This window comes from Myotis lucifugus, unplaced genomic scaffold (genome assembly GCF_000147115.1).
Source record: "Myotis lucifugus unplaced genomic scaffold, Myoluc2.0 scaffold_311, whole genome shotgun sequence".
NCBI lineage: Eukaryota > Metazoa > Chordata > Mammalia > Chiroptera > Vespertilionidae > Myotis > Myotis lucifugus.
In genome coordinates, this window is record NW_005871359.1 from 709091 (window position 1) to 730274 (window position 21184).

Sequence of the window (21184 nt, forward strand, 5' to 3'; positions counted from 1 at the left end):
GCGTGTCAGCATTTTGAAAAACCCTAACTTAACTCTGGTGCAGTGTCACATATAGAAATTTTTTGATATTTGCAACCATAGTAAAACAAAGACTTATGTTTTTTATATTTATTTTATACTAGAGGCCCGGTGCACAAAAATTTGTGCACTCGGGGGGTCCCTCAGCCTGGCCTATGCCCTCTTGCAGTGTGGGACCCCTCGGAGGATGTCCACCCCAATGGGGACCCTCACTCCATGGAGGTTTGGCCAGCCTGGGTGAGGGGCTGATGGCTGTTTTCAGGCTGGCCACACTCCCTTTAGGGTGGGGGGGTCCCCACTGAGGTGCCTGGCCAGTCTGGGTGAGGGGTTGAGGGCTGTTTTCAGGCTGGCCAAGCACCCTGGCAACGTAAGCTCCCAGCCTCTCCTTTTTTTCTTTTTTTTTTTTTTATTCTGGGATTTATTTACCTTCTATAATTGAAACTTTGTTGCCTTTAGCGGAGGTCTGCGGAAAGCTTGGCTTCCTCCATCGCCAGGGGCAACCCACTCCTGCTTGCTCCAGCTCCGTGGCCATGGCTGGCTGAAAGCAGGTATCTGGCATTTGTTTACCTTCTATAATTGAAACTTTGTTGCTTTCAGTGTAGCTCAGAGCCAGCTCCTGCTCGCTTCAGCTCCGTGGCCATGGCTGGCTGAAAGCAGGTATCTGGGGTTTATTTACCTTCTATAATTGAAACTTTGTTGCTTTCAGTGGAGCTCGGAGCCGGGCCGCGGCAGGCGGGGAAGCTTGGCTTCCTCCATCACTGGAGCAAGCAAGCCTCCAGCTCATTCCAGCTCCGTGGCTGCCGGCCACCATCTTGGTTGGGTTAATTTGCATATAGTCGCTCTGATTGGCTGGTGGGCGTGGCTTAAGGCGTAGTGAAAATACAGTCAATTTGCATGTTTGTCTTTTATTAGTATAGGATATTTAAGTGCCATTTAACAAAGAAAAATCAACCAAAAAAATGAGTTCGTGTGTCACCTCTGACACGCGTGTCATAGGTTCGCCATGACTGCTCTAGTGTGTGTGTGTGTGTGTGTGTATTTTTTTTTTCTTGATTTCAGAGAAGAAGGGAGAGGGAGAAAGAGAGACATCAATGATGAGAGAGAATCATTGATTGGCTGCCTCCTGCATGCCCCCTACTGGGGACTGAGGCCACAACCTGGGCATGTGCCCTGACTGGGAATCAAACTGTGACCTCTTGGTTCATAGGTCAACCCTCAACCACTGAGCCACACCGACCAGGTTGTACCACAGCTCTTTTACCCACTCATCTACTGATGGGCACTTGGGCTACTTCCAAATCTTGGCTGTTGTAAATAATGTTGCATTGAACATGAGGGTCCATGTATTCTTTCCAATTATTGTTTCAGGTTTCTTCAGGTAAATTCCCAGAAGTGTTATTGCTAGGTCATAAGGCAGTTCTATTTTTTATTTTTTTGAGGTAACTCCATACTGCTTTTCACAGTGCTCCACCAGTCTGCATTCCCACCAACAGTGCACAAGGGTTCCCTTTTCTCCACATCCTCACCAACACTTGTTTGTTGATTTATTGATGACAGTCATTTTGACAGGTGTGTATGGGTTTGTCTTAAGGCTCCTGTTCAGGCAGGCACTGAGGTCATAGAGTTGAATTGCAGCTAGATTGTCTGTCCTGTTCATATTGTTTCTTTCATTATTATTTCCCCCCAGGTGCTTAGAGTTGAATTTGAGTGAATCAGCTGTGTGTACAGTATGGTTTTATTTGGCAGATGCTCAGTAAATATTTGTGGAGTAAATGAGAGAGACAAATAGGAAACATGGTGTGGGCAGGCCTAGCGAAGGTGGCTTTCACCTTTTTTGGAGAGCTGGCCGTTGGAGGGTGTATCAGTTAGTTATGGCTGCATAAGAAGCAACCCCAAACAACAGCCATTTCATTGTTTCTTATTATTCTACTGGGTTGACTGAGTTCAGTTGGACAGTTTGTTTTGCTTGGGACCTCACATGCAGTGGCAGCCAGGGCTGGGATGTTTAAAACATCTGCACTTGTATGTGTGGCTCCTTGGCAAGGACACTGAGAGGCCTCGGCCTTGACTTCTATGTGGCCTATGAAACTCTAGGCTCCTAAAAACACAGGCATAGAAGCTGACTTGGCTGGAACTGGCCCCACAGAACTTCCAGCGTAGGCCCAGACCTCAGGGGTACAGCACTGTCACTGTGGCCCTCCTTGGGCTGAGATGACACTGAGGTTTCTCCCATGTTTTCTAGATCCTGGAAGACCTGCAGGAGTCCGTGGCTTGCTATTACCCCCAGGAGGTGTCAGCACAACTTACCCGCTTTTGTGAGCAATGCAAGCAGCACAAGGCCTGCCGCTTTCTGGCAGCTCAGAAGGGTGCCTACCCCATTCTACTTGCTGCCTGGAAGCTGGCTGCAGCGGGTGACCAAGGACTTCTGCTCCAGGCCCTCAATGCCCTATCAGCACTGATCAATGGCCAGCCCGACCTCTTGGACACCCAGGGCCTAAAGCTGCTGGTGACCACTCTGGACCAGCATGCCGATGCAGCTGATCTGATTTGCTCTGGGATCCGCTGCATACGCCATGCCTGCCTGAAACATGAGCAGAATCGGCAGAGTCTGGTGAAGGCTGGTGTGCTGCCCCTATTAACTGGTGCCATCGTCAGGCACAGCCGCTCTGCCGATGTGGTCAGGGAGGCCTCTTGGGCCCTCCGCATCATGACTTTTGATGATGACATTCGTGTGCCCTTCGGCAATGCCCACGACCACGCCAAGCTGATTGTGCAGGAGAACGGAGGCTTGAAGGTGCTCATCGAGGCTGCCAAAGGTAGGAACAGGTGTGGTAATAGTTAGAGTCAGGGCCTAGAGCTGCTTCAGGCATAGGCATGGCTGGCTCTAGGCTCCACTTGCCTCTCTTGGCTTCATCCTACCTGCATGGTAGCCCTTATGGAACAGTATCCTTACTCCTAGTTGTTCCAGGAGAGCCAGCACTCATTGGCCAGGACCAAGCCATTTGGGGAGGGGACTCAGCTCTGTCCAACGAGATTGAGAGTGGGGAAGAGCTCCCCAAAGGGAAAACAAGGGTGTTTCCCAAAGATGGGGGAAGTATTGCTGGCATTCACTATGGCTGGTCCCAGGTAGCAGTTCACACTTGGCCACAAATTCTTGTGCACATATGTGTTCCTGACTCCAGGGTAACCATAAGCCTGTCATGGGAGGTTGTAACACTGACATTCAGACCTCAAAGCACCAGCTCCCATCCACTGCATCCACCAGAAAAGGCCTGACAGGTCTGGTGTACTGAAGGTGCTAGAAGAATGAGTTCCCTTTCCCCACCGGCTCTTGCCTTGTCTGCCAGAGAGATGGGCCTGCCTCAGTCTCCCCTCCAAACCCCTAGAGAGAGTGGAAACAGATCTTGATCATCTTGGAAGTCAGGCTGCTTTTCTGAGGGGTCATTTGCATTTTCTTGTTTATTTACAGGAGCTCATTTTTGTCAGGGTTCTACCAGAGAGACACAACCAGTAGGTTATGTGGGTATAAAGAGTTATTGCAAGGAGTTGGCTAATGTGGGGCTTTCGAGTCAAATCCGTGGGGCAGGAACTGACACCACACTCCACAGGGGTGCTTTTTCCTCCTCAGGAAGACCTCAGTTTCTCTGGTAAGGTCTTCAGCTAATTAGACCATCCAGGGTCCACTCCTTTACTTAAAGGCAGATGGATAGCACCATGTCTAGAGAACACCTTCATGGCACATCAGATTAGCGCCCATGGAGTCACTGGGGCACATGAACTGACTATCACATTACCTCTGCATAGATTATGGCTCTCCACCCCTCCCCCAGGAGAGGCAGTGCAGCCTCCTCCCTGTGCCTCTGAGCTTGGTCTTCACAACTGTTCAGTTCTGCCCTGTCAACTCTGTATGTCTCTCTATGGTTTCTGGGTTTCCTGTTATACTTAGAAAGGTCATTCCCACCCCCAAATCATAAAAATAGTCTCGGATGTTTTATTATGGCATTATTATGATTTTCTTTTTTTAGGTATTACCATCAGTTGGTCTGGTATTTAGCTGGGGCATGGTGAAGAGGTGGGGGGAGCAGGGCATCCAGTGTCTTCCTCAGTTGCCAGCAGGGGGCACTGCAGGTCCATACTGCCCATGGTGTTCACTGGGGCTCTCCTGGTTTAGGAAGCCACCTTGCCAGGCAGAGGGTGGAGCAGGATTCGAACCAGGACTGCTGGCTCGGAGCTGTGGCTGGTCCTTTGCTCCTTCCTCATCCCCACAGTTCCTCTCCCTCCCTCTCTGCAGCGTTCCCTGACAACCCCAGCGTCCTGAGTGAGCTCTGCAGCACTTTGTCCCATCTGACTGTTCGCAACGAGTTCTGTCAAGAGGTCGTAGACCTCGGGGGCCTTGGCATCCTGGTGGCCCTATTGGCCAACTGCAACAACCATCAGGTGGGCATCCAGAGCTGTCTTAAAGTGCAACGTCCCCTCACCCTGATTTCAATTTGACATTTTTCTCCATGCCTGGGAAAGTCTCCAGCCTCTCAGGGAACTTGTCCCTTCGGGCTCCTGCCAGCCATACAAGCCTGTGTGAGGACACACCTGGCCCGTGTGCTGATTCCAAAACCAAAATGTATTTCTACTTCTCATTGACCCATAGGTGGGAACTAAAGTTTTGGGGCAGACAAACCCATCCCACTCTTTCTTACTGTCCTCTAGTATCTTTATATTTTCTTCCAGGAGTAGGAGGGACAGGAGTGGGTGTCGCCAGGGCTAACCCAGACCTCAGCTCAGCTGTGTGATGCTTGAGTGAGGCCTACCCCTCACTTCCTGGGCTTTCCTCTCTGTATAACAGGTCAAGGACCCCTGACCATCATTACTTCATGTAACAGTGACTTATCAACCCCCTCACCACATGTCCAGCCTAAGGCTAGGGATCCTGACCCGGCCAGTGACAGCAGCCGGTCAAGTCAATCACTGCCCACCCTGAGCCTGCAGCCAAGGCCAAGGAGACCTGGTATTCTGATTGCTGACCTGAGCCAATGCTTCCTCTGTGGGGGGTGGGGGAAAAGTCATTGGAACAACAAGGTCTACTTCCCCTGCCTTCTCTATACAATGAATAGTAACCCAGCTGTCACATGCCGCCTTTGTGCCCCAGGGCAGCCTTAGCTGTTGTTCAGACTGCTGAACAGCCCCAGACCTACCCTCGAGACCCCCTCCCACAATACAGCAACTTAGCAGTTAGCACTTGGTGCAGCGGGGAGGGGGCTGGCTGCACCAGGGTGTGACCCCCTTGTTCCCTCCATATAGGACCTTGTGAAGCAAGTGCTGAGTGCCCTGAGGGCCATTGCAGGCAATGATGATGTGAAGGATGCCATTGTCCGTGCAGGTGGGACAGAGTCCATTGTGGCTGCCATGACCCGGCACCTGGCCAGCCCCCAGGTACCTCCAAGGGGCTCATGAGGTGGGGCAGTGGATCTGGAATCCCAGCTCAGTCACTATATCTGTGTGATGCTCTTTCTATTTCCTCAACTAGAGATGAGGGAGGGGGAGGGGCAGGGAGAATGAGGGTGGGCAAGGGGTGGGATCAGGCAAGGTTAGGGTGGAGGGGGGTCTGGTGAGTGAGAGCCCGGGTAAGCAGAGCGGGAAGGGGGACAGAAGAGCTTGGTTGATGTTTTTGTCACCCTGATACTGTTCCTGCTATTGCTGGTCCGGTACACACCTGAACTGATAGTGGTCTGTTCAAGTGGAGTCTTGGGACACTCACCTGGGGGTGTGTTGGCCTGGTCTCAGCCATTCCTGTGACCCATCCTGCAGGTATGCGAGCAGAGCTGTGCAGCCCTGTGTGTCCTGGCCCTGCGCAAGCCCGAGAACAGCCGGATTATTGTGGAGGGCGGTGGTGCTTTGGCTGCACTGGAGGCGATGAAGGCACACCCGAAGGAGGCTGGTGTGCAGGTGGGTAAGGAAGTAGGAGAGGCAGAAGCCCGCATGCAGAAGGGGGGCCAGACAGGCCCTCCTAGTCCCTGTCCCTGTCCCCATTCCCATCATGGCCCAAGCCTTATAGGTTCCTATTCCTTCCCAGCTCCTAGAGTTCTGCAGCTACATGCCATCCTCCAGAGTATACTGTCCCTGCTCCTTTATTCTGTGTTTGATATTTTCTTTTAGGCTCTTTGTAGGAATCTGGGAGGAGGAGGGAATGGGAGAGAGCAGTGGGGCTCTGCTTGGATTTGGGATGGTTCTGCCCACCTCACTGGGGAGTCTTCAGGGCTGAACTATACACGGAGCCATGCGTACACTGTGGCCTGAAACCCACACTGCTTCTTGCAGTCCTGGTTCTCCCACCTCTCACATGCACCCCAGCACTGGGGCCTCATGATCCTTAGATACCCCAGGCTGTGGTTCCTATAGGGCCTTGCTCTCCTGCCCCTTCCAGGACATCATGCCCTTGGCTGGCCAGAAGTCCCCACACTTCACCTCCTCATCCACTGGTGGTGGAAGCCTTGTTGGGGTGCTTCTAGGTACCCACACATGGCAGATATGCAGGGTATACTGAAGGAGTACCAATGTAATTGACAGATGGGCTCTGTGCACACCCCCTCTTTCCTCTGTCTTGCTGCCCTCTTCCTCTGGGGCCCCTGCCAGACTCTCTGTGAGACTAAAGGACCATATCTGAGCGATCAGCCCCACCTGCTGAACCTTTGGGCATCCTGGGAAATGGATTAGCTATGCCTTGGGCTGTGGAGAAGATGAAGTGAAGGGATGCATCTGGCCTGATGAGCCATAGCATAGCACCCATCGAATAATGGCTGTGGTCATCATTGTGTTATGACGATAACCCCAAGATCAGAGTGGATCCTACCTTGGGACTTTAAGCACCAGCCTACAGCCTTCATCTTCTCTCCCTTCTAGAAACAGGCCTGCATGCTGATCCGAAACCTAGTGGCGCGCAGCCAGGCCTTCTCACAGCTCATCCTGGACCTGGGGGCCGAAGCACTCATTGTGCAGGCCCGCGTTGCTCACCAAGATTGCGAGGACGTGGCCAAGGCAGCCCTGCGGGACCTGGGGTGCCATGTAGAGCTCCGAGAGCTGTGGACCGGCCAGAAGGGCAACCTGGCACCTTGACCCAGCCTCCTAGATTGCGACTCTGGGTGAGTCGTGTGACTCAGGAAATGGGGAGATCCATGTCCAGCCTCTCTGCCTCCCAGATTCCTCCCCCAACTCAGTGAGACCTGTTTTCTGATGGGTACCAGGTACAAGCTTGGGGGTAGAAAGGGAGCACTGGTAAGGCATCTACACTGGGTCTTGTGCTCCCATCACCAGCCAGCAGTTTTAGTATTACCCATCTTGGCCCCTCCCCCAAGCCCTTTCTACCAGAAGGACCTTCTCAGCATTGCTTGGGGTGAAGGGCTATCTGAAATTTGGCAGACACACTGGCCAGTCTCAGAGTGGGGCAGGGATCTCGCTTCTGCCTCTTCAAGTCCATTCTTGCTTTGCTCCTGTTTTTCTCACCTGTAAATGGGTCGAAGATACCTTGCCTTTCCTGGCCAGAGGGCAGGGACTGAGGCTGGTCCATCTCTGGGGCCCCAGGCCAGCCATTTCTGTGTGGTAATAAAAAGACCTTGTTTGCCCTGGACTGTGTGGCTCAGTTGGATGAGTGTTGTCCCATACATCAAAAGGTTGCTGGTTCAATTTCCTGCCCAGTAGGGGTGTGTAATAGGCAGCCAATTGATGTGTCTTTCATTGGTAATGTTTCACTCTCCCTATCCTCTCTCAAATCAATAATAATAATAGTAACTATATATATATATATTTAAAAAAGAGACCATTGGTTGACAAATGGAGGACTCTCTTCCAAGGTCCTTATGCAGGGGTAGGGGGCTTTGCAGCCAGTGGTCTCAGATACTGGGAGGAGTGGACATTTGGGCAGGCCATGGGGTTGCTGAGGAAAGTGAAGAGGTTTTGAGAACAGCTTGGGATATAGGATCTGATGTTGCTTTTAGACAGGCAGATTGCTGGGGCCACAGTTGGCATGAGCCTGGGGTTTGCAGGCACCGAGGTTGCTGCTTCTGAGTGTGCATCTCCCTGGGGAGCTGAGTTGCTTAGCATCCAACCCCCACTCAACTATGTGGCCTGCAGTAAGTGACATAACCTCTCTGAGCTTTGATTTGATCCTCCATAAAACAGGGAGGTGTGTGTGTGTGGGGGGGGGGCGGGGGTGGCGGGTGATAGCTCACCCTCAATGTTGGAGCAGAGCTGAGACATGGGAGGTGCCTGATTGTCTTAGCTTCACCTTGGTCACCCAGGAGGACACTCTTGCACTGCCCTTCCTGACCACATTGAGGTCCTTGCTTGCTAGGTGGCTTGGGCAGCCTGCCTTCTCTCTCTGAATCTCAGTTTCCCCATCTGTAGGATGGACATCACTGTTGGTACCCCAATGCCCACTACATCTTCCAAGTGTTCTTGTGTCTCCAGTGCCTGGCAGACCCCAGCTTTCTCTATAGACACTCTCAGGGGGCATCTTGTGGTCATCTGGCAGCTCATGCATTCCAAATGGCCTGGTCAGGGTCAGAGTAGCCTCAAGACCCCTGGTGGGCTCCAGACACGTGCCTGGCCCCTCCAGCCTGCACCTTAGAGCCCCTCTCCTCTCGGAGTACACTCCTCTACTGGTCATTCACTTCCCCTAGCCTGAGGAGGGACTCATTTTCACTCTTGACATCAGTTCAAGCCCTTTTCCCAGAAGGCTCCTGGTTTCCATGGAAATTGGCTAATACAAATAGCTGTGAGATCAGCACCCTGGCCCCACCTCCCTGTGGTGTCCAAGTCTCCCCCGCCCCCAGCTGGGCGGGCCCTGCCTGCTCAATTGGGCTGACATGACCCTCTACCCCAGTGACCCTGCCCTGACCTCCTCTCACCAGGGACTTGGCAAGGGTGTAGGAGAAGGATCCCTGCCTGTTCTAGGTTGCCCTGACTTTGATTTCTGGGTCAGCCAAATGTGTGACCTTGGGACAGTCCTTCTGTTACCAGCAAGACAAGACTTCAATTCTTATCTACTTGAAGGAAAGATTTCAAGCAAGAGACACAGTGCAGCAAAGCAAGCAAGAATTTGTTGGCTGTAGCAAAAACACACTCAGGACAGTGAAACAAGGAAGGACATAGTGGAAGCAACAGGAGAGCCTAGGCTGGGCTGCTGTGGCTCACTGGGAAGTCAGAGGAAAGGGGCCTTGGAGACAAGTTCAGGGAGTTTGCCCAGGATGAGCTGCTGCTGCCCCCTGCTACCCTGGTTGCAAGTCTTGTGGGATCCCTTAGAGTTTAGGGGATACGTGCCTGTGGAGGAAGGAGGGGGAAGGGAATGGCACAGGCACGCTCCCCTTGGGGAGAGCATGAGTTGGGTCCTTTGCATTGATGGTATTTATTTCTTGCAGGTGGGAATCTTAGGGGAGGTCTCAGGGGAGGCATTCACCAGCTTTCCAGGTGTGCTCTTTCAGGGTCTTGGTCACCACTGATTGGTTGGCGCCTGGGCAGGGCATCAGTAATCAGTGCAGCTGGTCCTGAGGCAGCCATGGTGTCACTTGTCTGATTTTGCTGCCATTGTGGGCCGGGAGCTGAAATACAGCTGAGGCCTAGCTGTTATCGTTAGGGAGGAAAAGGTCAGGGGGTCTAAACTGCATGACCAGCAATATGCTAGGGAAGGAAAGGTTACTGTGGGGGTGAGGTTATCATTTTCCCAGTTTTGCCCCTTGCTAGGCACCCAGGGCTTTTGGTCTGGGTGACGTTCTATACCTGGTCCATTGTCCTTGCTCTGCTCATGCCTGTCTTAATGCCTATAACACTGTGACCTTGGGGAGTCCTCAGGCCCTGTAAGCCTTATGTTACTTCATCTGTCACATGGGCAGGAGTGGGGTAGGGGTGAGTGGGGAGGGTGGATGCTGCCAGCCAGTTTCTGAGGAAGCCTGAGTGCTGCCCTGTGATTCCTGCCCCAGATCAGCTCTCACTCTGCCCATGGCTCCCCATCAACCTCCCCATAAAACCAAACTGTACTCCAGGCCCTGCCCACCCCCACCCTCATCTTCCTCATGCTCTCCTTTAATCGTGATTCCAGCCACACCAGCCTCCTCACCTCAGGGCCTTTGCCCTCCTTTTGGAGTACCCTTCCCTCTGTCCTCTCCCTTTCCCAGTCCCATCACCCCTTGTGCTATGCCACTGACCTCTGATGCCATCTGTATGTTTTCCTGTGTGTCTGCCCCCCACTCTGTGTGGGTAGGCTCCTGTCTTCCCCACTCTGCTCCAGCTTCCTGTAAACATTTCTGAACATTTACCTGAGTAAATTAATAAGTACACAGGGTGGTTGGAGAGAAGGCCTCCCGCACAGCCCAGGGCCCACTCCTGGGCTCTTTGCCAGCTTTTCTATAGCTGCAGGCCTCTTTGGGGATGGGTGGCTCCCGTTTATCAGTTCTTCCCACCTTAGCCAGAGGAAATGGGTGTCTTCAGGGGGTGCACTTAGGGACTGTTTAGATGTCCTCAGCCTGGTTATCCCATGTCCAGCTGAAGACCCCACATTTCCCAGACGTTGGCCATGCCTAGGTTCTAGTCCAGGGGTGGGCAAACTTTTTGACTCGAGGGCCACAATGGGTTCTTAAACTGGACTGGAGGGCCGGAACAAAAGCATGGATGGAGTGTTTGTCTGAACTAATATAAATTCAAAGTAAACATCATTACATAAAAGGGTACGGTCTTTTTTTTTTTTAGTTTTATTCATTTCAAACAGGCCGGATCCGGCCCGCGGGCCGTAGTTTGCCCACGGCTGTTCTAGTCCCTGCACTGCCACCTCAGGTTGACCTTGGCCGACTCAACTGAAAATGGACTGTTTGTCACTGCACTGGGCCATAGTTCCCTGCAAGGCCTGGTTGGGGGTGTGCCCAGTACAGTACCCCTCCCCCCCAATCAAGGAGTACTCCCTGACCTTGTTGATGACATAAAAACGTGGGCTGAGGGGAACATGACTGCAAGGGAGGTGCCAGCATGTTTGGGCTGTGCCTCTGTTGCTGGTGCTCTTGGATGAGTGGCCAGGACTCTCAGAGCCTCTGGAGACTGAGATTGCCTTGAAACCAGTTAGGCATGGCTGTAGTCACTGTTGTGTCCCTCCAGCCAGGGAAGGGCCTAGGGCCGTGGTCGACAGACTGCGGCTCACGAGCCACATGCGGCTCTTTGGCCCCTTGAGTGTGGCTCTTCCTAAGCCTTAGGAGAACCCTAATTAAGTTAATAACAATGTACCTACCTATATAGTTTAAGTTTAAAAAATTTGGCTCTCAAAAGAAATTTCAATCGTTGTACTGTTGATATTTGGCTCTGTTGACTAATGAGTTTGCCGACCACTGGCCTAGGATCCTTGGTTGCAAACATCTCTGAGAGGCATAGCCTGTGAACCCCATTTTTCCAGATGTGAAATAGACTCACTGGCATTTGGGGGGCTGAAGCAGGATGAGAACCCAGCTTGGCCTGCCTCTGCCACTCCTCTGTTGCCAACCTGACCTTGGGCAAATGGCTCTCTGGTCTCGGTTGATTAAGCCTTGTGCCTAAGCCTAGTTCATTGCTGGTGTGTGAGATGATTCCCAGGATCCCAGAGAAGTAGAGGGAAGTAGGGGACAAAGAGGCAGTGGCCTGCCCAGGGCCAGCCAGGCCAGCTCAGAAGAGCTAGGATCCTGAGCACACTGGCCAGGCACAACCAAGGTGCCCATGGTGGGGTATCTATCAGTTGCTGATGCCAAGGGGCTTTGCCTGACATTGTTGGAAGGGTAGAGGAAGGTTGGCTGGTGCCAGCTTGCTGACAAGCAAACAGAAGCCAGAGCGCAGCCAGTGTTTCTGGCACTAGAAGGAGCAGCTGGGTGCTAGGATGCTGCCTGACCCTTGCCTCAGTTGGCACTGTCCCTGGGGGCACCATGGGATTTTCCAGGAGCTTGCTGCTTCCCTCACAGAGCTTGGCAGATGGGTACTGTGAGTGAGGACTCCTTCAGCATTAATATCTCCCTCTTCAGGTGGCAGACTACACTCATAGTTGGTCTATATCCACATTCCATAAAGTGCTATTTATAAAAAAGGAAACAGAGTCCCTGAGAACAACTTGTCCATCACAGATGCTCAGTGAGTTCTCACTGCAGACCAATACATTTGTGAGTTTTACTTCCATTCAATTCATTAATGCTGCCATCAACCCTGGGAGGTAGTTGGAGAAACTGAGGCAGGGAGTTTGAGTCACTTGCTGAAGATCCTGTGGCCAGCAAGTCAAAAAGAGCAGGGATCAAACCCAGCCCTGCACCCTTCCAGTAAGGAACATTTGTTACATGAGGCTAGGTTTTCTTGTCTGAAAAGTGGGCACTGTCACCCCCATTCCCCAGATTCCAAGAATCCAGAAGTCATGTGACATGGTGTTTGGGAAGGCCTGGCAGGGACCTGACACTTCAGTAGGTGTTCGGCAGACTCTGGTTCCTCCTTTCCTCTGGAGGGCAGAATGGAGACCAGGGTCTTGAAGTTTCAGGGAAGCTAACCACAGCTAGGAGGTATGGAAGCGGTGGGGAGGCAGGATATCATGGGAATATCATAAGTCAGATGGTGGTCTTGGGCTAGTGACTTCCTATAGTATGAGCCCCAGTCATTTCCTCCAAGAGATGTCATGGATTAAGCACTTACCAGCGGCTAGTACAACCCTGAAATGTGAGCCCTTATTAAGGCTTAGCTCAGCCTTGCTCCCTCCCAGGACTCCTGGTTCTGGACTGGATTTCCACCAACCCCAACCTGAACCTGGCGTAATAAGAGCCAGTATCTGGGAACATTTGTAACCCTCTCTCTCCTGGAGATTAAGGGAATCCAAGAGCAGGTGGGCTTGGGGGAAATTCCAGTGACAGCAGAATACTGGATGACAGATGGCTCCCTAAACTGCTGGTGTCTGACTGCAAAGAATTTCATGAACCACACCTCACAGAGAAGCTGAGGCTCACAGGCCTGTTGTGACCTCCTGTGGGTCAAAGGCATTCACCAGAGGATCAAGGCAAGGACTGGGATATAAATTCTCCAGGTGTAAGAATCATTGTCCAATGCGGAAAAAGGCTCAAAGTGCCCAAGGTTGTGTGGTGGGTGGGTCAATGGTTGAACAGGAATTGGAACCTGAGTCTCTCAGGCCTCCAGGGCTATTCTTTGACACTTGCCTTATCCTCTTCCAAAAAGCAGACTGCTGGATTCACACCCAGATCCAGCCACTGAAGTGCGTTGCGGTCTTGGGCAAGGAGCTTGACCTCTATGCTCTGGTTTCTGTAAAAGGGGGCCAATGGTAGCTTTAAAATCATGGGATTGTGGTTAAGATTACAAAAGGCTTATAGCAGGGAAGAGGCCGGACTGGGATGCCATTGGATAGAGGGACAGAAAGCTTGAACTCGGAAAAGTCCAACACTTCCAGAAAATCACAAATCGAACGAGTAGGATTCCACTTCTTTCCACGTCTTCACACCAACCGGGAGCCGCAGAGTGCCAGCCTTAGTGAACTCCAGCGAGTTCACCTCTCCCTGTCGTTTGCAACGGAATAATAGGGAGTGATTATCCACGAGTCCTTCGGCCGAGATGGCCCAAGTTCACTCTCCACAGTCTCAGGGGATTTCATGTGGGGCGTAGGAGGGCACCTCTAGCCGCCATGCTCCGGGCCTGACCGCACCTTGCACACTTGAGCTCCGCCCGTGGCACACCGCCCACGGCCCCTGCGGCTGGCCACCCCCCTTCGGCTTCGCAGCCAATCCTCGTCGCCCTCCAGGCTACTCCCTCTGTTTCACTGGAGCCAGTTGCTCCAGCCACCTTGGAGCCCCGCTCTTGTTCCCCAGCGATTGGTCGTCAGGGCTGCTTGTCTTCTGCCAGTGCTCCAATTCTCGCCAGCCTCCAGGCCCTCACCTCCTAGCACCTCCGCTGGGCGGGACCACCCTTGACACTCCGAGTCTCTCACAACAGTCCCGCCTCTACCCCAGCAGCGATTGGCTTTAGGGGTTGCCCGTCTGCTTTATGCCCACCAATCATTGCCATCTCCAGCTCTGATTGGTCATCGCACAGCCAATAGGGGCGCGTCATGGACCCCTCCCGCGGCGCGCGCCGGAGGGGTACGCGAGGCGGAGTTGTGGTGGCTGGAGGCGGCAGCGGCGGCGGTGACAGCGACGCGTCCCAGCCGGTGAGCGGGCGCGGGGGGCGCGCGGCGGCGCAGGCGTCGGAGTTCAGGGCGAGGCACGGCCCAGTCATGGGTCCTGGGGCGGGGGTGGAAGAGGTGGGGAATGACCGCGTCACGGGAGCAAGGAGAGGACCAACCCCCCCTTCCCCCCCGCCCGTCACCCAGCGTCTGGTGTCCTCTGGGGGTCCCCATAGCCGGATCTGAGACCCTCGCCGTCAGCCCACGCACACCTGACACCGCGTCAGTCTCATTGAGCCCCCCTCCCCCCATACACCTGAGACTGTCCGCCTCGCTGACATCCTCCGGGGCCGCGTCCCCAGGCGCCCAGCACAGTTAGGTCTACACGCAACTGGGTCTGTGCTCCCACTTACGGACCCCCTCACATACCTGACCGCGCCCCCACTCATGGACCCCTCCCACATCTCCTGAGACTGTCCTACCCTCAACCCTACCCCGCCTCCACAACGGGCCTGCACTCCCACACCAACACCTGAGCCTGTGACCCAAACTCAGGGCCTCCACTAACATCTGGGCCCGTTGGTATCTCTTCACTGACTTTGCTGACACCCAGGTCTGTGCCCCTCTCGCTGCCCTTCCCTTCAGCAACTTGGGTCAGGGCCCTCAGCCCCCCCCCCACCCCCCCGCACACACACACCTGCGCTGGACCCCCTAAGCCACGCTCCAGTCGCTTCACACTCCCAGGCAGTGCACCTGCCGGGACTTTCTTCTACATGCCCCTGTGTTTGCCTCCTGTAATCCTCAAAATACCCCCCCCCAACATTCTAAACCTTGAAATCTGAGGATCACTGCACCCCCCTCCCAAGAAAAGCTCACCCACAGACTATCTTTTCATTTATGGTAGTCTATAAAGTGATTTATGGACTTAGAATAATCCCATCCCAGACAAACCCAGAATTATTTCCATTTTAATTTAATTGAACAAACCTAAAGTGACTTGAATTGGGGAGGCAGAGCCCACCCCTTCCTGAGCATTGCTAATCCTTCTCTGTGGACTTCCACCATTTCTGCCCATCTGTTGTGTTTATTTCTGAAGGGTTGGCAGGGGAGGGGACCCCCACCCTCTCTGCAGCTGTTCTTCAGGCATCATGTCTTTGACTGGGTCCAGAAAGACTGAGCTGGAAGAGTAGCCCCTGGTCGCTGCTGGAAAACGAGCCTGCCAGCCCTGGGGTGGGGATGGGGGTGCTGGGGGAGTGTGGCTTCAATACCTGGGGTGCTGCCTCTAGCAAGGTCACTTGGAAGGAAGTTGCAGGGCCTCTGGCCCCCACTTTTGCAGACTGAAGCCCCTCCTTGACCCAAGGGAGCTCCTTAGACCCTTAAAGCCGATGCATCCAGAGTAAGCAAACACTCTTCAGAGTGAGAGAGCTAATGTTACAGTTAGAGCTAAACTGCTAAACTGGAACCTGGGGTAGTGCTGGGGTAATGATTTTTCTGGAACTTTTCAATTCTGGGAGTATGATTTGCCTGTGTGCAGCAGAGGAGACCGTGGCTTTGTTGTTAAAAAAAGCAATAAGGTGCCCTTTCCTGTAAGGCTTGCATAGAACCTCTTACACGACCACTCCATCCCCCCTTTGACTGGGTCCCACCCTTTCTCTCCCTGCAAAGATGTTGCTGGAATGTTCCAGAGGGTCATGTCACTTTCAGCTTTTCCTATGGAAACCGAAGCTATTGGAGTTTTCTGTTCAAATTCAAAAGGAGTCATTTAAAATGTGTATATGTGTATATGTAGATGTTATAAACAGATATACATATATAAATATATGTACATATACATTTAATTACAATTTTTTTATTGATTTCAGAGACAGGGGAAGGGGGGGAGAGATAGAGAAAGAGATAAAGAAAGATCAATGTGAGAGAGGCACATCAATTGGTTGCCTCCCAAACATGCCCTAATCTGGGATTAAGCCTGCACCAGATGTGTACCCTGACCAGGAACTGAACCCGAACCTTCTGGTGCACGGGACAATGCTCCAACCAACTGAGCCACACCAGCTAGGGTCATATATACACATCTATATATACATATACTGTACACACATTTTATATATAGATATACACATATACACACACAAAATATATATATGTGTATGTGTGTATATATATGTATGTGTGTGTGTGTATGTGTATATATATATATATATATATATATATATATATATATATATATTCTAGAGGCCCAGTGCACAAATTCGTGCACGGGTGGAGGCCGGTAGGGCAGGGGCCGGCTGGGGGAGTGGCTGCGGATGGTTGGCAGGCTGACCCCGCCCCCTGGTCGAGCTCAGGTCGAACTCCCGGTCGAGGGGACAATTTGCATATTATCCTTTTATTATATAGGATATATATATGTGTATATATGTGTGTGTGTGTGTGTGTGTGTGTGTATATATATATATATATATATATATATATATGCCAACTAACAAGGTAATTCATGTACATGGTAAAAAAAATCATCAAACAGTTGTAAAGGGCATACAGTAAATAGACAGGTCTTCCAATACCTGGACCCCATCCCCTTTCAGAGGCACCGTGGTTCATTTCTTCTGTTTCCTTCAGAGATAGTCTGTGTTGGGTGGGGGCAAGGGAAGGAGGGGAGAGTATTTCCTCTGCCCCTTTCAAACCACTGGTAAATTTGCATCATATTTTATCAAATGGGTATGTTGATTATATATCCAGTATTTTTTACCAAGTTGTCACTCATATTTTCTTTTACAAACCGAGCTGCACTGAACAAATAGACTCATGTGTGAGCGAATATGTAGTGAACCTGTGTGGTGCAGGCACTTTGAAACCTCTGACTTCATGGAGCTTACATTCAATGCAACCACTTCCTAGGAGTGGCCAGGCCAAAGGGCATGTCCACTAAAATGGTTAATGTTCCTCCAGAGATGTCCAGTCTCTCAGCTGTAAAGTTGGAATGCCTGTTTTCTCCTCCAGTAGCCAGGGTGTTTTTTTTATCAAGTATTCTGTCTCCAATCTGATAGGTAAAAAACAGCACAAGAGATCCTTTGGAATGTTGCTTCTTTATTTCATGTGCATCTCTTAGGGATTATGGCCCATGTGGTGGTAATTAAACGATAGATTTCTGTTTCTCTTTCACAGTTAGAGTAGAATTCAATCCAAAACATATTTGAGTTCCTACTCTGCAAAGCTCTGAAGGAAATCTTGTGCTTGATGGGGCATCGCACGGAATCCCAGGAGGGCACATCCTGAGATGTTGACACAAAGTACCTTGACAAGCATGAGGTACCTTGACAAGAACAATTAGCTAGAATAACTGTTTAGTTGTTGCTAATTTTTTTTTCCACTTGGATCCAGCAAAAAAGAATGAAGATATCAGATGAGATTGAGAGAAGTCAAATGCTAAATCTATTTGGGAAGCTGTCTCAAGATTCAGTTGTTGGCAATTTCCCATTATTGGCGCCTGGTGGAGGGTGTCATCAGACTGAGGTCAGGCCTTTTCCCACATGCTACCTTATTTTTTGTTCTTTTCTATTTTGGCAGTTGGACATTAGAGGAATACTGTGACGATCAAAGATATTAGCTTCTTTGAGTTTTATTTGGGCTTGTTTGGGTTTTATTATTGCTTAATAAAAAGTATATAGTGTACACATGGAAAGAACCAAGGTAGAAAGAATAATGAAACTAACACTCAGCTCAAGAACTCGAGTGACTCCCTGTGTCCCGCAGCCCCTCCCTGGTCACTGTGTCACTGTGCTATTTTTACACTTGTCAACTTTTTTTTTTTCTTCACTGAGTACCTTTTGCTGCAGCTGAGTGCTGGGATTTCAGGGTCTCAACAAAGTTCCCCTGAAGCCAAGTTTTATGCTGAAGCTCTGCCAGGAGAGTGCCCTTGAGGTCCAGAGAGGAGAGCAATGACCTCCGGGCCAGAGACAGGTCACTAGCCAAGGGACAAGCCAGTATTGGGAGGTTTGGTCTCAGAGACTCTGCCATGTTAGTTTCCTGGGGTAACTGTAACAAATTACCACAAACTAGGTAGCTTAAAGCAACATAAATTTATTCCATCACAGTTGTAGAGGCCAGAAGGCCAAAATCAAGGTGTTGGTAGGAGCTATCGACTGAATTTGTGTCTTCCTTTAAAATTCATATGTTGAGCCTGGCTGGTATGGCTCAGTGGTTGAGCATCGACCTATGAACCAGGAGGTCATGATTCGATTCCCGGTCAGGGAACATGCCTGGGTTGCTGGCTCGATCCCCAGTGTGGGGAAAGCAGGAGGCAACCAATCATTGATGTTCCTATATCCCTCCCCCTCTCCCTTCCTCTCTGAAATCAATCTATCTATCTATCTATCTATCTATCTATCTATCTATCTATATATAAAAGCCTAAGTGACCAAACGACCATCAGGGGGCAGAAGCTCAACGCAGGAGATGTCCCCTGGTGGTCAGTGCGCTCCCACAGCCAGCCTCCCACGGCTGGCCAACCTCCCGCAGTCCCTCTCCCGACCCCACTGGCTGGTTGGCCTTGATTGGCCCCAATCACCAGCCAGGCTGAGGGACCCCACCCATGCACAAATTTGTGCACTGGGCCTCTAGTAAAAATATTTTTTAAAAAATTCATATGCCGCCGAAACCGGTTTGGCTCAGCGGATAGAGCGTCAGCCTGCGGACTGAAAGGTCCCAGGTTTGATTCCGGTCAAGGGCATGTACCTTGGTTGCGGGCATATCCCCAGTGGGAGGTGTGCAGGAGGCAGCTGATCGATGTTTCTCTCTCATCGATGTTTCTAACTCTCTATCCCTCTCCCTTCCTCTCTGTAAGAAATCAATAAAATATATTTAAAAAAAATTCATATGTTGAAACCTAATCTCAATATGATGGTATCAGGAGGTAATTAGGTGATGAGGATTAGTGGCCTTATAAAAGAGACCCCAGAGAGTACCCTAGACCAGTGATGGCGAACCTATGACACGTGTGTCAGAGGTGACACACGAACTCATTTTTTTGGTTGATTTTTCTTTGTTAAATGGCATTTAAATACATAAAATAAATATCAAAAATATAAATCTTTGTTTTACTATGGTTGCAAATATCAAAACATTTCTATATGTGACATGGCACCAGAGTTAAGTTAGGGGTTTTCAAAATGCTGACACACCGAGCTCAAAAGGTTCGCCATCACTGCCCTAGACCCTTCTACCATGTAAGAACCCAGTGAGAAGACAGCCACTGTCTATCAGAGCCTTGATTTTGGACTTCTAGCCTCCATAACTATGAGAATACATTTCTGTTGTTTATAAGCCGCCTGGTCTGTGCTATTCTGTTACATAAGCCCAAACAGATTAAGACAGCAGGGTTGGTTCCTGCTGAGGGCCCTGAGAGAGAATCCATCCTGGCTTCTGGCTGCTGCTCACAACCCTTGGGTTTTTTAGCTTGCAGCCCTATCACCTTGATCTCTTGCCTCCATATCCACAGGCCTTCTTCCTTGTGTTTGTGTATTCCACTAAGGACACCAGTCATTGGATTTAGGGCCCATCCTAAGTCCAGGATGCTCTCATCTAAAAATCCTTAATTATATCTGCAAAGACCCTATTTCCAAATAAGGTTGAAATTCTGGGTGGATATGAACTTTGTGGGTCCTAATTTAACCCCTGCAGCTGTGGAAGCCAGCATTTTCATCGGGGCGTTATCTGAGGAAGTGCTTGTCCAGCTGCCTCTGCTGTTTCCAGCAAGGTGAGGCCATCAGGGTCGTAGTACATTCTCCAGCCCCTCCAGATGGCCCCTGTGGGCGGCCCCTGTGGGCTCCCTTGATCACCCAACGCCCTTCCCTCAGGTGGGGGCACCTGCCCAGAGCTAATAAGGACCCGGAGAAGTGAAAGTATACATCTCAGTTTTGCTTCTTGTCACCCCTTGGCAAGTACTTACTGGACTGATAGCTTGGTCCTAGGTCCTCCCAGTTTTACAGAAAGGAGACCAAGGCTTGAGGAGGCTTTTGCCCAGAGGCATACATGGGGAAGCCCAGACAGGAGCCCAGACAGGTGCTGGTCCGTCTGAATCCAAACTAGTAGCTGTAGCTCTGTGCTTTCAGTTGCTGTTAAACACATGCTGCCATCAGGATGGCCTCCAGGAGTGGAACAAACTCAAAGCCTCATTCTACAACCTAAATATTTGTGTGCCAGGACTCGGGACAGGTGCAGAGGAAGCAGACACACTGGGCTCAGAAGGGAAGGGTACGTGGATGTGGATCAGACCCTCACTAAGTGGTTAGGGCACTGTAATTGATTGATCCTGATCAGAGGCTGTGGTACTAATTCAGGGGTCCAGGAAGGTTCCCCAAGATCTGAAGCCATTAAGGAGTTCATTCGATGGCAAGGTGTTGTGAGCAGAGGGAATGAACAAGCCTGGACATGGGACACCCAGGAGAAAGATAAGGGGTTGGGAAGCCCAAGAGGGTCCTGAGAGGGACCTGGTCTGTGATGCTGATGAGAGAGGCAGGAAAAGCCAGCAGAGGAGATGCTCAGGTTGAAGCCACTGTGGACTGGAGTGGTCAGCAGACCTAGGGCTCAGAACCTCTGATGGCCTGTGCCTTCCCAGCTGTGACTTGGGTACCTGGTCTGGAGACCATCCTTGAGAAGGGTTTCAAGGCTTCCATGATGAAATGTGACCTGCAGATGTCAGAGCTGTTGCTCCCTCTCCAGGCCCTGTGCCTTTGCCACAGGATGAATCGGGTTAATTACAGCCACGCTGACCCAAGACCTACTAGGTCTTCGGTTTTGTCAGCCCAATGTGTCTCCCCCTCATCCTGTCTAAAGGGCTGATTCCTGGGCCTCATTCTGGTGGCTCTGACTTCAGTCTGGGATGGGGACTAGGAGTCCTGTACAGGAGAGATTCTGGGACGGGCACTCCTGGAAACACCTGGTGGAATAGTTCAGTGCTCGCAGAATGTGGGAGACCCTCCCCCTCCCCTGTTGTTGGCAGATCCCTGTGGCCATGAGAGGGGAGGC

At 51.2% G+C, this 21184-nt stretch overlaps 2 protein-coding genes across 3 annotated transcripts in view; both read left to right on the forward strand.

Annotated features, from left to right (window-relative positions):
• ARMC6 (armadillo repeat containing 6) overlaps nucleotides 1-7636 on the forward strand; it is an 18919-nt gene extending 11283 nt beyond the window's left edge. The window contains exons 4-8 of the mRNA XM_023763997.1: nucleotides 2261-2834; nucleotides 4310-4455; nucleotides 5314-5445; nucleotides 5821-5958; nucleotides 6913-7636. Of these exons, the coding sequence (XP_023619765.1) occupies nucleotides 2261-2834; nucleotides 4310-4455; nucleotides 5314-5445; nucleotides 5821-5958; nucleotides 6913-7125 (1203 nt within the window). The 3' untranslated portion in view covers nucleotides 7126-7636. The remainder of the gene's footprint in view (nucleotides 1-2260; nucleotides 2835-4309; nucleotides 4456-5313; nucleotides 5446-5820; nucleotides 5959-6912) is intronic.
• Nucleotides 7637-14054: 6418 nt separating this feature from the next.
• SLC25A42 (solute carrier family 25 member 42) overlaps nucleotides 14055-21184 on the forward strand; it is a 33931-nt gene continuing 26801 nt past the window's right edge. Inside the window, exon 1 of one of the 2 annotated variants that reach the window (XM_006100392.3) lies at nucleotides 14055-14203. The gene's annotated coding sequence lies outside the window, so the exon portion shown is untranslated. The remainder of the gene's footprint in view (nucleotides 14204-21184) is intronic. The other variant, XM_006100391.3, reaches the window with a different exon arrangement.